Source organism: Lactuca saligna, chromosome 3 (genome assembly GCF_052625555.1).
Source record: "Lactuca saligna cultivar CGN05327 chromosome 3, ASM5262555v1, whole genome shotgun sequence".
Classification (NCBI taxonomy): Eukaryota; Viridiplantae; Streptophyta; class Magnoliopsida; order Asterales; family Asteraceae; genus Lactuca; species Lactuca saligna.
This window is the reverse complement of record NC_136419.1, coordinates 96534796-96547593: the sequence shown is the minus strand read 5'-3', so window position 1 is coordinate 96547593 and position 12798 is coordinate 96534796. Positions and strand designations below refer to the sequence as shown.

The 12798-nt window shown below is 33.6% G+C and overlaps 3 protein-coding genes across 3 annotated transcripts; 2 read left to right on the top strand and 1 right to left on the bottom strand.

Moving 5' to 3' along the window:
* LOC145037034 (cysteine proteinase COT44-like) lies at nucleotides 1-2410 on the top strand. The gene is made up of 4 exons (XM_078985580.1): nucleotides 1-507; nucleotides 607-842; nucleotides 942-1082; nucleotides 2010-2410. Exons 1-4 carry the CDS (start codon nucleotides 24-26, stop codon nucleotides 2280-2282), a joined length of 1134 nt encoding a protein of 377 aa, XP_078841706.1. The 5' UTR covers nucleotides 1-23; the 3' UTR covers nucleotides 2283-2410.
* A 2928-nt stretch (nucleotides 2411-5338) lies between these two features.
* On the top strand, nucleotides 5339-9319 carry LOC145037031 (phosphatidylinositol 3,4,5-trisphosphate 3-phosphatase and protein-tyrosine-phosphatase PTEN2A-like). The gene is made up of 12 exons (XM_078985578.1): nucleotides 5339-5575; nucleotides 6163-6706; nucleotides 6793-6849; nucleotides 6948-7013; nucleotides 7118-7294; nucleotides 7396-7482; nucleotides 7575-7639; nucleotides 7726-7802; nucleotides 7919-7965; nucleotides 8033-8163; nucleotides 8498-8567; nucleotides 8757-9319. Exons 2-12 carry the CDS (start codon nucleotides 6164-6166, stop codon nucleotides 9195-9197), a joined length of 1761 nt encoding a protein of 586 aa, XP_078841704.1. The 5' UTR covers nucleotides 5339-5575; nucleotide 6163; the 3' UTR covers nucleotides 9198-9319.
* Nucleotides 9198-12388, bottom strand: LOC145037032 (small RNA degrading nuclease 1-like). The gene is made up of 12 exons (XM_078985579.1): nucleotides 12232-12388; nucleotides 11825-12007; nucleotides 11663-11740; nucleotides 11468-11536; nucleotides 11239-11379; nucleotides 11045-11161; nucleotides 10884-10953; nucleotides 10681-10785; nucleotides 10229-10359; nucleotides 10033-10143; nucleotides 9850-9954; nucleotides 9198-9783 (listed from the first exon to the last, which is right to left on the bottom strand). Exons 1-12 carry the CDS (start codon nucleotides 12259-12261, stop codon nucleotides 9439-9441), a joined length of 1485 nt encoding a protein of 494 aa, XP_078841705.1. The 5' UTR covers nucleotides 12262-12388; the 3' UTR covers nucleotides 9198-9438.
* Nucleotides 12389-12798: the final 410 nt, after the last annotated feature.

Sequence of the window (12798 nt, the reverse complement as noted above, 5' to 3'; positions counted from 1 at the left end):
CTATTCTTTTCTCCTTCATAACAATGGCGACAACAGCTGCAACTACGTATGCCTTTCTCTTCTGTCTCATTTTCTCTCAGACGTATTCAACAAGTAACATCTCCGGTGAATTTCGTGTAGAGAAATCGCCACCTAGTAGGACAGAGGAGGAGATCAGGAGTACGTACGAGTTGTGGCTGCTCCGCCATGGAAAAGCGTATAATGCGTTGGGAGAGAAGGAGAAGAGGTTTCAGATCTTCAAGGATAACCTCAGGTTCATCGATGAACACAATTCTTCCGGCAACCGGACTTACAAGGTCGGGTTAAACCAGTTTGCTGACGTCACCAACGAGGAGTATCGTTCCATGTATTTAGGCACGAAATCTGATCCTAATCGTCGGATTGCTAAGGTGAAGAGAGGTGGGATTAGCCAACGGTATGCGGTTCAGGAAAACGAGATGTTGCCGGTGGAAGTTGACTGGAGAAGAAGTGGCGCCGTTGCTCCGATCAAAAATCAAGGAAGCTGCGGTATGATTTGTTAATTAATTAATTAATCTGAGTTTTTTTTTTTTCGATTTTCATCCAATTTTCTGTAATCATGTTAACCTAAATGATGTTATTGTACAGGGAGCTGTTGGGCGTTCTCAACCGTTGCGGCGGTGGAGGGAATCAACAAAATAGTCACTGGCGATCTGATTAGCTTGTCGGAGCAAGAGCTTGTTGACTGTGACAATAAATACAACAGCGGTTGCAATGGCGGGACGATGGATTACGCCTTCGAGTTCATCGTTTCTAATGGCGGAATTGACACCGAATCTGACTATCCTTACAAAGGTGTAGGCGATAAATGCGACCCGATTCGAGTAAGTAACTGAATTCCATTGACAACATTACATGATGAATACATCGATTTGTGATTTTTGATTTGTCTATAATCATAATGTTGTTAAATTGATGTGTAGAATAAGGCAAAAATTGTTAGCATAGATGGGTATGAAGATGTTCCGCCTATGAACGAGAAAGCTTTGATGAAAGCAGTAGCTCATCAACCCGTTAGTGTCGGAATCGAAGCTTCTGGAATGGCTTTTCAGTTATACACAGAGGTTAGTCGAATCCATCTGCAATTCTGCATGCGAAACAGTTTGATTTATTTATTTATTTATTTTGTTTTTGTTTTATTATTAAGATACTTCCACAACATCTTTTTAATATATACCATAAAATGGATTAAGTAATCTCAAAAATTTCTTTAGTATTTAAATATATCTAAAATTTCTTTAGTATTTAAATATTTTATATTATAGTTTTCGGGTCATTAAAAACTATTTATCTAGATAATTTTTTTATTTTTTGGATTAATTATCTAGACTTTGATTTTTTTTTTTTATAAACAAACCTTTATAATATTTTGAATTCTATAAGTTGTTTCACTCCTTTGAGACAAAGGTCGAGGTTTCAAAAAAATCAGATTACATTTATATTTTATAATTTATCAAAAAAACATTGTCATGCTTTTTTTTTTGATACAGCAAAAAAAATATTGTCATGCTGTTTTTCTAATCTTAATATATCTTTCTCAATATATGAATATCTTTAAGATATGTATTTTCTTTTTTGCATTTTGTCTTGTATTATAGGCTATTGAAAAGTTATCGGATAGTTGAAAAGCTAGCAACTAATAAAAAACTAGTTGATAGCTGAAAAGCTATTGATAAAAAATAATATTTAGTAAAACTAGCTGAAAAGCTAACTAAAATATATAAAATTATATAAAAGCACATGTAATAATACTCGTTTTTATAATTAATTAAAGGGTGTATTTGGAAAATTTTATAAAATCTCTTAAAAAACCTACTAAAGTAGCTTTTTAAAAAGCTATCTACCTTATAAACTAGTTTTTGGTTTACCAAACGCAACAACATAAAAAAGCTGTGGTGCGCTAAACACAACCTTTATCTTAACTTTCTCAATATATAAATATCTTTTTCAACCGTTAACAAAAGATATCACTATTTATACAAATTTCGCAGGGTGTATTTACGGGTAAATGTGGGACTTCATTGGACCATGGTGTGGTTGTGGTGGGATATGGTTCCGAAAATGGGAAGGACTATTGGCTTGTTAGGAACTCATGGGGGACAAATTGGGGCGAGGATGGCTACTTTAAGATGGAGCGTAACGTGGTTGGGACACGCAGTGGTAAATGCGGGATTGCCCTGATGGCTTCTTACCCGGTCAAATACAAAAATGAGAACCCTAGTATTTCAAACAGCGTTAACAATGATCAGATAAGCAGTATCTAGTTAGGAACGATTTCATCAATGGATACCAAAATGGAGCGAATGAGTTATGTTGGGGTGGATAAACATGCATCCTCTCAATTGGTGGCTTATGTTAATATCAATGAGCTCATGGCGGGTTCTTGATATTTATCTATTATTATTGTATTGTGATTTCAGATAGTTTGATTGGTTTTTATATGTATGTCGGAAAGTAATTTTTATATGTATGTCGGAAAGTAATTGTATTTCTCTTGTGGCAAAATTAGATATAAATATAGAATATGTTTGAATTGAATGATTGTTTTTTATAAGTACAGTAGTACCATGACAATGTTTATAATCACAAAATTTTGTGCTTTGTCGAAATGTAAGTTTAGACTTTAGATTCAACACCAAATTCGGTGTTGTTTTTACTTTTCTAAAGTCTAAGCGAGAGACAAGCAAGTGCTAGAATCTATCTTAAAAATTAAAGAAAAAAGTTAGTGTGACTGGTGTTGTTTTTTGAAAAGAAAAATTAAAAATCTAGTGTCAAAATTGAAAACTTAGTGTCTTGTACATTTTTCTTAAGTGTTGAATAATGGTCAACATTGCAACAAAAAAAATAATTATTTCCATAAATTTTGTGCTTTTTTTACCATATTTTTTTATTAGATTAAGAGGAGTGGGGATCGCCACTTGGCTCGCCAGTGATCAATGAACACCACCCCTAGCTCTCGCTAAGACGCCACCAGAGCCTCGTTACAATTTTGGCGAGAAGAGAGAGAGAATAAGGGTTGAATTTGATCAGGGCTTGCAGGAACGGATGAAACATGCAGTGATAAACCAAGAAAATGATGAATCATTTTTGTAAACCATCGATTTGTGATCGTTTGCAGAAGATGAGAAGGAAGATAGGATTAATGTTTCCAAAATTCAACGGAAGAGACACATGCCTAGTTCTTCCTTCGCTGCCGCCCACATATCCAAAATAAATTGGGATTAGGTATTTTTTAAAGGCTTTAGGGGTAGGCATGCATAAAAAAACCGGTTCAAGATCCGAACCGGTCAAAGAATCGGTAAACCGGTTTATGCTGAACCGATCCACAGTGAACCGGACCACCGGTTTACACCCATTCGAGATTTTAGTCGTTGAAACCGGTTTAGAACCGGTTTATATCGAGTGAACCGGTTTGGAACCGGTATGGAACCGAACCGAACCGATTGAACCGGTTTAGAATCGGTGTAACCAGTTTAGATAGGTTCGACTAATGTTTTGAACGAACCAGTTTGAGGCTGAACCGGTTTTGCTTGGATAAGAAGTGAACCGAACCGATTTAAAGAACCGGTGCCTAATTGGGGGCGTTAATGGGTTGGCTATTGGGTTTGGATTACTTTAGTCTTTAGTTGTTAAACAATTAGAAATTATGTTAATAAATTTGTTATTAAAATAATATGTTTCGTTTGTGCAAAATAAAGCTTGGCCTTTTGTTTATATGTCTAAGTTTTGTAATCAAACAATAACATAAATTAAATCAGTGTTTTAAATTATTGTAATTCTTTTTATTTAATATGAGCGTATCATTAAAAAAAACTAATATCATATTAATTAAATAAATAAAATGTTTGTGTAGTATTAAAAAAATATTTGTTTATTAAAATAAAGTAACTAAATTAAATTGGAAAAATAAAATAAAAAAATGAAGTGCTAAGGGTGTTACCACTCTTTACCACATGGTAAGATTATGTGTTAAACGAAGAAAAATAAGATGACACTCAAAAAGTTGACATGATAATGTGTTAAAAGTGTTACCACTCCCCTTAGTCTTAGTGTTATAATTATTTTCATGTCTGTATTATATAAGATAGAAAATGACTATAATAACAATTTTTAAAAAATCACCCGAAAAATAAAAATGACCAAACTAGCTACAGTTTTTGTAGGTCATCATCTACATAAATGTATTTTTATTTTTGAGATTTTGGTAGGTCGACATGTATAAAAATTTTGGTTGACTGCAATTTTTTTTTTGTAGGGTCATCTTTATGATTAGAAGAACCTAAATGACATGATGACTGTTATGAAGTTTGTATATAAAAACAAAAATGTATTTTTAACATGTTTTGGAGATTATTGTAGGACACCATTTTGATTAGGAAAACCCAAATTGTATGATGATTGTTATCAAATTCGTATGCGAAATATATGAAGTTTTTTTTTCTATAATTTTTACTGAAAAATCTGTTTTGGAGTTAAAAAAAAATGATTCTTCAATATCTAAATTTGAAGTCTAATATGTCCATTAAAATCCCTTATTACAAAGAATGATTGAAGTTAAGCTTTTTTTCATATTTTTCAACTAGCTTATTTTAAAACTAAAAAAGTTATGTATTTTCGACATCCAAATTTAGAATGTAATATGTCCATGAAAAATTTCTAATATAAAAAATACAATGGAAAAAAGTTTAAGAGAAAGAGTATTTGTATGAAAAAATTATGAAGATTTGAAGTATTTGAAAAAAAAAAAAAAAAAATTATTGCAAATGCAAAAAATCTATATTTCGCAATGACCCAATTCAAAAATTATAGATATTTTGGTCATTTCCTGTTAAAGGCTAATTTTTTATTATTTAAAAAAGAGTAAATTACACGAATGGTTCCTATGGTTTAGGGTAATTTGCACGTTTGGTCCCTAACTTATTTTTTTAACTCGGAAGGTCCCTACTGTTTGTTTTTGTTACGCGCTTGGTCCCTGTCTTACTTAAAAAATCTATTTTTCCCTTTATTTTTTAATTTATTTAAATAAACACACCCCTAATCTCACCCTTTTCACCTTACCTTACGTACTGCATTATTTTTTTCTATTTAAATAATAGTCTTTTTAGGTATGACAGGGACCAAGCGCGTAACAAAAACAAACAATAGGGACCAGACACGTAATAAAAACAATCAGTAGGGACCTTCCGAGTTAAAAAAATAAGTTAGGGACCAAACGCGCAAATTACTCAAACCATAGGGACCATTCATGTAATTTACTCTTTAAAAAAAAAATTGCGGGTCGGGTCGAAGCCCAGCGCTAATAAAATAGGCATACTCACAGACTCATAGGTCGACCGGTAAACGTGGAAGAACAAGAACTTACAGCCAAATTGAACCCGAAAACCGGTTTTCCCGATCCATCGTCGGAGATACATGCCGTGTTGCCGGAGACAACCGTTCTACCAATTCCGCTTCATTCTCTGCCGTACCTTTGACTCTTGCTTCCATTTCGATCTGCAAATCGGATAAAAGAACCATTGAGGCTCACGACTGATACCGAGGATTTTGTTCGATCTATGTGAGTCATCAGATCCCTTATGATCTACTACATTCATTTCAAATGCTCGCATCTCCTTAGAAATCCGTCAGATTATCTCGTTTTTTTCGTATGATTTCGGTGGTTTTGAGTTATGTAAACAGGAGACATTGATCGAATCACTATCTTACATATGACATTACTGATGACTACTCTATAATATGATGTGCATTTCTAGCAGAATCACGCGTCGTAAATTATGAACAGTGTTCATTTTGCGTGAGATTTTGTTACCAGAATTGAACATATATTGAGTCATGCGCTAGCTGCTTGTTTTAAATTGGAAAATAACATTCATCAGACGATGAATGCTTCCATTTCATTTGTTTTTTTTTCAAATATGTCTCGTCAAATTCAAACATTGATGTTATATTTCTCCATTTTATAGTATCTGCTCCAAGCTAGTAATGAAGTGTTACAGGAGTAACGATAATTGATCAAATGGATGCTTAAATTTTATTGAAATTAATGGATGCATGACACCTGTTATTGATATTCAATGGAGTTATATATGTTCTAACTGGAAAATGGAAAGCATTAATCATTTGTGGGACTTTGTTCATGTGCAGAATGGCTTCAGAATCCAACTCATCATCATCTCAACCTCCAACAGAAGTTACCAATGATAAAACTTCTACAACCACCATCTCTGAGCCGACTAATAATGCTACAACTGAACCATCTTCCATGGAAACTCCACCTGTCATATCATCCTCAGATGCAGTTCCAAATTTCCCCAAACCCACAACACCACGACAAAACACTTCACAATCCCAAAGTCACAACACTGGAAAGTGGGCCATTGCACGAATCGCCAGTGGGTTTGGTTTGCAATTTTCTTCAAAATCCTCTGCTCCAAATGACAATTCTACCCTATCTCCATCTGCATCTTCACCTTCAGCTGTTCTTCAATCTGTTGGAAAAGGTTTAGTTGACGCATCTTTGGGTGCAGTGAAAGTAGTTCAAGTTAGAGCACGCCATATGGTCTCCCAAAACAAACGAAGATACCAAGAAGGAGGGTTTGACTTAGATTTGACTTATATCACTGATAACATAATCGCAATGGGGTTTCCAGCTGGCGATATGAGTTCTGGTCTTTTTGGTTATTTTGAGGTAAACAACCACTAAACTCAACCACAAGCTTAAACAATCAACTTTTTTTCATTCTTTCTAATGAATGTCTTAAAGCTAAAATGCAGGGATTCTACAGGAATCATATGGAAGAAGTGATCAAATTCTTTGAAACTCATCATAAGGTAACCCTTAACCCTTAACCCTTTTCAGTATCATCAAATCCCATAACCTCAATTTGCATCCCATATGGAAGAACTTGATATCTAATTTTGCTTTACAGGATAGATACAAAGTGTATAATCTTTGTTCAGAAAGACTCTACGATGCTTCACTATTTGCAGGAAAGGTATATGCTGTTTTCCATGATCAATATGAGAAGGGCATTTACGTCTTTTTCACAAACAAGAGATCATATCAAAGCAGACAACTGATCTTTCAGATTTACTGCAGGTTGCATCTTTTCCATTTAATGACCATAATTGCCCTCCAATTCACTTAATACCATTATTTTGTCAAAGTGCTTACTCATGGTTAAAGGAGGACATTCTGAATGTTGTGGTTGTTCATTGTAAAGCTGGAAAAGCAAGAACTGGTTTAATGATTTGTAGTCTTCTTTTATTTCTAAAAGTAAGTTTTACTTTTTAATCTTTTATTATTTCTATTTTACACATATCTTTCATCAAAGCTGGTTTCTTTTTCTCCTTTTATTAATCAAACACCTTCTACAGTTTTTCCCAACATCAGAAGAATGTATCGAGTACTATAACCAAAGAAGATGTGTAGATGGGAAAGGATTAATACTTCCAAGCCAAATTGTCAGTTATATATATATATATTTATTTTTCTTAAATTCTTTTGGGAATTATAAAAATAAACAATTAATAATTAATGATATTTCGTTTTGTAGCGATATGTAAGCTACTTTGAGCGGATCTTGAGAGATTTTAATGGCGAAAGTCCACCTGGCAGGAGGTAAATAATAAAATAAACAACTCTTTTTATTCTTTTTTACTTATTTATTCATGAAATAATAATTACTGAAAGTTATTCTTTTTCAGGTGTATGCTAAGGGGATTCCGGCTTCATGAATGCCCTTATTGGGTCAGACCTTCATTGACCATATCTGATCATAATGGTATGTGTAATATGTATGATTTTTTAATGATTAAATTAAAATAAATAAAAAAACAACTTACTTATATTTATCTGTTTATTATAGAATCCTACTTTCATTTTTACTTTTCATTACAGGGATTCTATTTACAACAAGAAAGCATCCAAAAACAAAGAATCTTATGGTAAGAATAATAATTTTGTTAATTTTATAATTATTCTTGGATTTATAAAAAGTAACTAATTTTACAGCCAGAAGATTTTTGGATCCGTGCACCGAAAAAAGGGATTGTGGTTTTCGCGCTGCCCGGGGAGCGTGGGCTGACCGAGCTGACCGGTGACTTCAAGATCCAATTTCATGACAGACAAGGAGATTTTTATTGGTCAGTAAATATTAAAAGTTTGAGTAAATTACTGAAATCGTCCCTATGGTTTGGTCAAAGTTGCGCGTTTGGTCCCTAACTTTTTTTTTGCACTCGGATCGTCTCTATAGTTTGATTTTGTTGCGTTTTTCGTCCCTTACATACATAAAGTTAGGAACCAAACGTACATTTTTGACCAAACCATAGGGACGATCCGAGTGCAAAAAAAAGTTAGGGACCAAACGTGCAATTTTGATCAAACCATAGGGACGATTTCAGTAATTTGCTCTAAAAGTTTAAAACTAACTCTTTTTTGAAATCGTTGACTTTTTTGTTTTTCTAATTTTTTTTTCAGTTGGCTAAATACAACAATGATGGAGAACAGAGTACTTTTGCAGGGTTCTGATTTGGATGATTTTGATAAGGTATATCTATTTGTTGGATGTAAGGGTAAAAGCGTCATTTTGTTTTATTCAGACGGTTTCTCGGTCAAGAAATGAAGCAAACAATAAGTATACAAGAGTTTATCCACAGAGACATATGCACAACATATATTTCTTTTTGGGACCGAAGAAACCAGGAAATGACGATTTTACCCTTTTATATATTTGCAGAGAAAGTTGCCGGTTCCGGGGTTTAAAGTGGAGATAGTAATGATCGATTACGATGGTACGATTCCGGAGAAGTACAAATCCAGTGACAAACCGATGTTAATAAGCTCCAATGATTCCTCACCTTCATACAACAATCCTTCCAATTCCACCCGGAATAAGGATTCCGATGAGAATGTGTTTTCCGACAGTGATGATGATGATGATCAAAAGGACGAGGACAAATCTACTGTTTCTACCACACTGCCACCTGGCAAAATAGAATCAGAAAAAACATCTTTGAACAAAAACACCCAACAACTTTCCTTAAATAGCAAGCCCACACTTGTAAAAAATGAGGCTGACAAACCCATTCCAAATTTGAATCCCGGTGATATTAAGGCCATTGCTGCTGATGCTTCCGTTTTTTCATTTGGAGATGATGAAGACGATTTAAGCGATTGATTTTTTTTTTTTTTTTTTTTTTTTTTTTGTTTAATGATGTTGTCAAATTGACCATGAAAGATTGTTGTTGACTTTTGTTTTTTGACTTTTGATGGGACTTTCCAAATATTGATATAACATGATAGATAAGAAATAATCTGAAAATACAATTGTTATAATAAATAATAAATTTGAACAACATTTGACCCAAAATTTCAAGACGCCAAAACAAAATTCATATGTAACCAAGTCAAAGTCAAAGTCAAACTCCGGATTGTTTTCTTGCTTGAGAAACAATAATCTTGTGTAAAGTTGATATTTCTTGATCTCTTTCATGTAATTTTTTCTTCAAGCTTTCAATCTCTTTCAAGTAACCATCACAATGTTCACATACAACTGTTTGTGGTTTTAGTTCCATCGTCTCATCTTCTGTCTTTAGCTTCTTGTGATGCTGATCTGGCACCTCCTCTTCGGCTCCCCGTTTATTCGATGCTGCCACCTGGACGTTACTACCGCCAGGTTGGACCATCTTCCGGACATACAAACTGCCACCTAGACCTGATTCCAGTTTAAATAAAATCAACTTCTGTGGACGCCCAGATGAATCCTGAAAAAAATTATTACAAAAATAAGTTGATTATTTAATTTAAATTATTTAATTTTAGTAGCTTACTTTAATTTCATCACCCTTAAGACCCTCGTACACCTTATCTGCCTCCTGTTTATTCTTAAAAACTGCTAACGCTGAATACTTGTCTCCTTTGCCTTTCTTATTTTCCTACAAAAAATATTTTCATTAATTTGTTTATATGAAAAAAAAACAAATTAATTAGAATAAAATTCATTTTTATCAAACCTTCACTTCAATTGTGAAGTCTCCAGGAATAATTTCAAGTAATTTTTCTCCAGGAATGGCAACTGGTATTCGGTGACAAAGTAACTTCATTGCATCTGAACCTTCAACCACCTGAAATTGCAACTAAATTATCAATCAAGGGCATTTTAGGAAATAAACATTAAAAAAAATAAAAAATAAAAATAAAAAAACTCACGTTATTTTGATTCAAGGGTATATTTTTATCAACTCCAGTTTCTATTTTAGCAATTACAAGTTTCATTGCTGCACGTGCATCCTCCAAACAATCATGTGGTTCACCATCTTTTCGAAGTTCATATCCCAAAACTGACTGCAAAAATGACAAAGGGCATTTATGTCATTTTGCACACACAATAGAACAAGAGTGACCCTTGTTACACACTTTTTTGGGTGGGCATAAAAACTACAGTTTTGTCTCGTTGAAACGTTACGTGACTCATGTCCTGCCATGTGTAACAAACGAGGGTATTTTCGTCTTTTTGCAAGTTTCTTCACATAGTGAAGAAAGAATCTAATATTTTAAAACTATAAAAATATTCAAAATAGACAAGATTGAACTGGCTTTCTAAGGCAATTTTCAATGATGGAAGTGACAAGGGCATTTACGTCTTTTTGAATATTCGAAACTTGCCTTACACAAATCATTCAAAGATGGTCTCCTGAAATTGGAGCCACTCCAATATTTGAAGACAAGAGAAGTGTCAATTACTCTTGTGTGATCTATCTTCAATGCTGCATAAAAAAAAGTTAAACAAGGGTAAATTCGTAAAATATCCAACTTTCTCAATTAAGTCAAAAAGAAACACTCATATAATTATTATTATTATTACCTTGTAGATCATTATTCAAACTATGCCCAATCAAAATCGTTCCTCTTGATAGCAACTTCTTCATAGAATCCTAATGAAAAAACACATCACGTTCAGGGACAAAATAGTAAATTACCAAATAGTTTCCAATTTTACAAAAATTTACTTTTTTACCCTCTCACCTGTACATCTTGTAATGAACAAGTAACTTGTTCCAAATCTTTAGCAGAAACTCCAGTTATATTAGTTCGATAATCAGCAACTGCTTTTTCAGGCTTAACAAGTTCATCAAGTTTGACCTACAAAAGTCAACAATAATTATAGTTGACTTTTTTTTTTTCCAAATTTAGTTACCACAATTAATTTTTATTTTTACCTTTAAATCACGATCCACAACACAAACCCTAACCAAAGCATCACTTCCATCTTCACATAACACCATTTCACAATCAATTGCAATCATTGCATTTGATCGATTTGTTTTAGCCTTTTTTCTCTCCTTTGTGATTATCCACCCCTGTAACAACACTCAAAAAGTTTAAATTTTTATAAACCGAATTTTTTTTTTATATGTTGGAAAGGGTATATATGTCAAATCAATAAACCTCCTCATATGATGGAAATGAATAACTTTGTGCGTATTGTGGATGACCAATAGTCTTGTAGACAAGCTCCTGAATTTGGCACACATTAAGAAGACTTGAGGATTAATATTTTTTCATATGTGAAAATTTCATCTGTTTATTAAAAATAAAAACCAAAAATCGTCCTTATGCATTTATTCATAAGTCATAACAAACCTGTTCTGGGGATAATTTATCTGTTTTCTTTTCGATATGTTCCAAGCTGTAATGTTTCTCTGCCACTTTATCAAAAAACTGATGGAAAAAAGAAAAGAAAAAACATTTATTATCATCAGAATCTCGATGGAACTTGGCTTCATTGAAAAGAATGTCACTAACCTTCAAATCATCAACATCACTGAATGTATTCAAGAAAGCAATCAGTGCTTCGGTGGACCTTCTTGCTGGATCACTCAAGCTGACCCCAATCTTCTTGTCGTAAACAGCCAAGAAGTCCTTCCAGCCTCCATTACTACCTTTCATTTCTCGCTTTTGTGCCAATTTCACAATGTCGACCAGAACCTAACAGATTAAAATCAAGAAAGCTCCATGAACATCGAGTTCCAAATTTATAAACAAATTTGAATCTACTTATGGAAGGAATAGCATAGCCATTCCAATTTCGTATTAAGTTCGAAGTTAGTCGATTGATAATATAAACTCAGAAGACGGTGATTGATTTTTCTAATTCATAAACAAAATAACTAATTGAAAGAAAACAATTACTTAAAAGAAGGAAATTTTACCTCTTTTGGAGCCTTTTCGAGCTTATCCATTGAAAGCGTTTTTTTCAGGATGCTTAGCGTGTTTGAAGTTGGAATTTAGGGAGAAAATATTTAGGGTTTATAATTGGGGTAGGGTTTAAAAGAGATTGTGAAGACTGGTAAGGGTTCTCATTCTTGACGACGACATCCTACATCCTTAATTTATGGGCTTCACTGATGGGGCCTATTAGCCCAATATGTCTTTTATTTCGTTTTTTAGGCCGGTAATTCTTTTTGGATCGGGTAAATATGATATCTCTCTTAAGTAGGCGTGCAAAAACCGGTTTTTTTTATGAACCGGACCGGTTCAGAAAACCGGTTCGGTTCAAATCCAACAAGTCAAAACCGGTTCACACCAAAACCGGTTCGGTTCCAATCCGGTTCACCCCAAAAAATATTCGAACTTATTTAAACCGGTTCGGTTTGTTCAAAACCGGTTCAACGAAAACCGGCTCAAAAAACCGGTTCAGATATAAGGGAAAAAACCGGTTCGGAAAAGGATAAAAAAACCGGTTCAAACCGGTTCGACGCAAATAAGGTTTTATAATT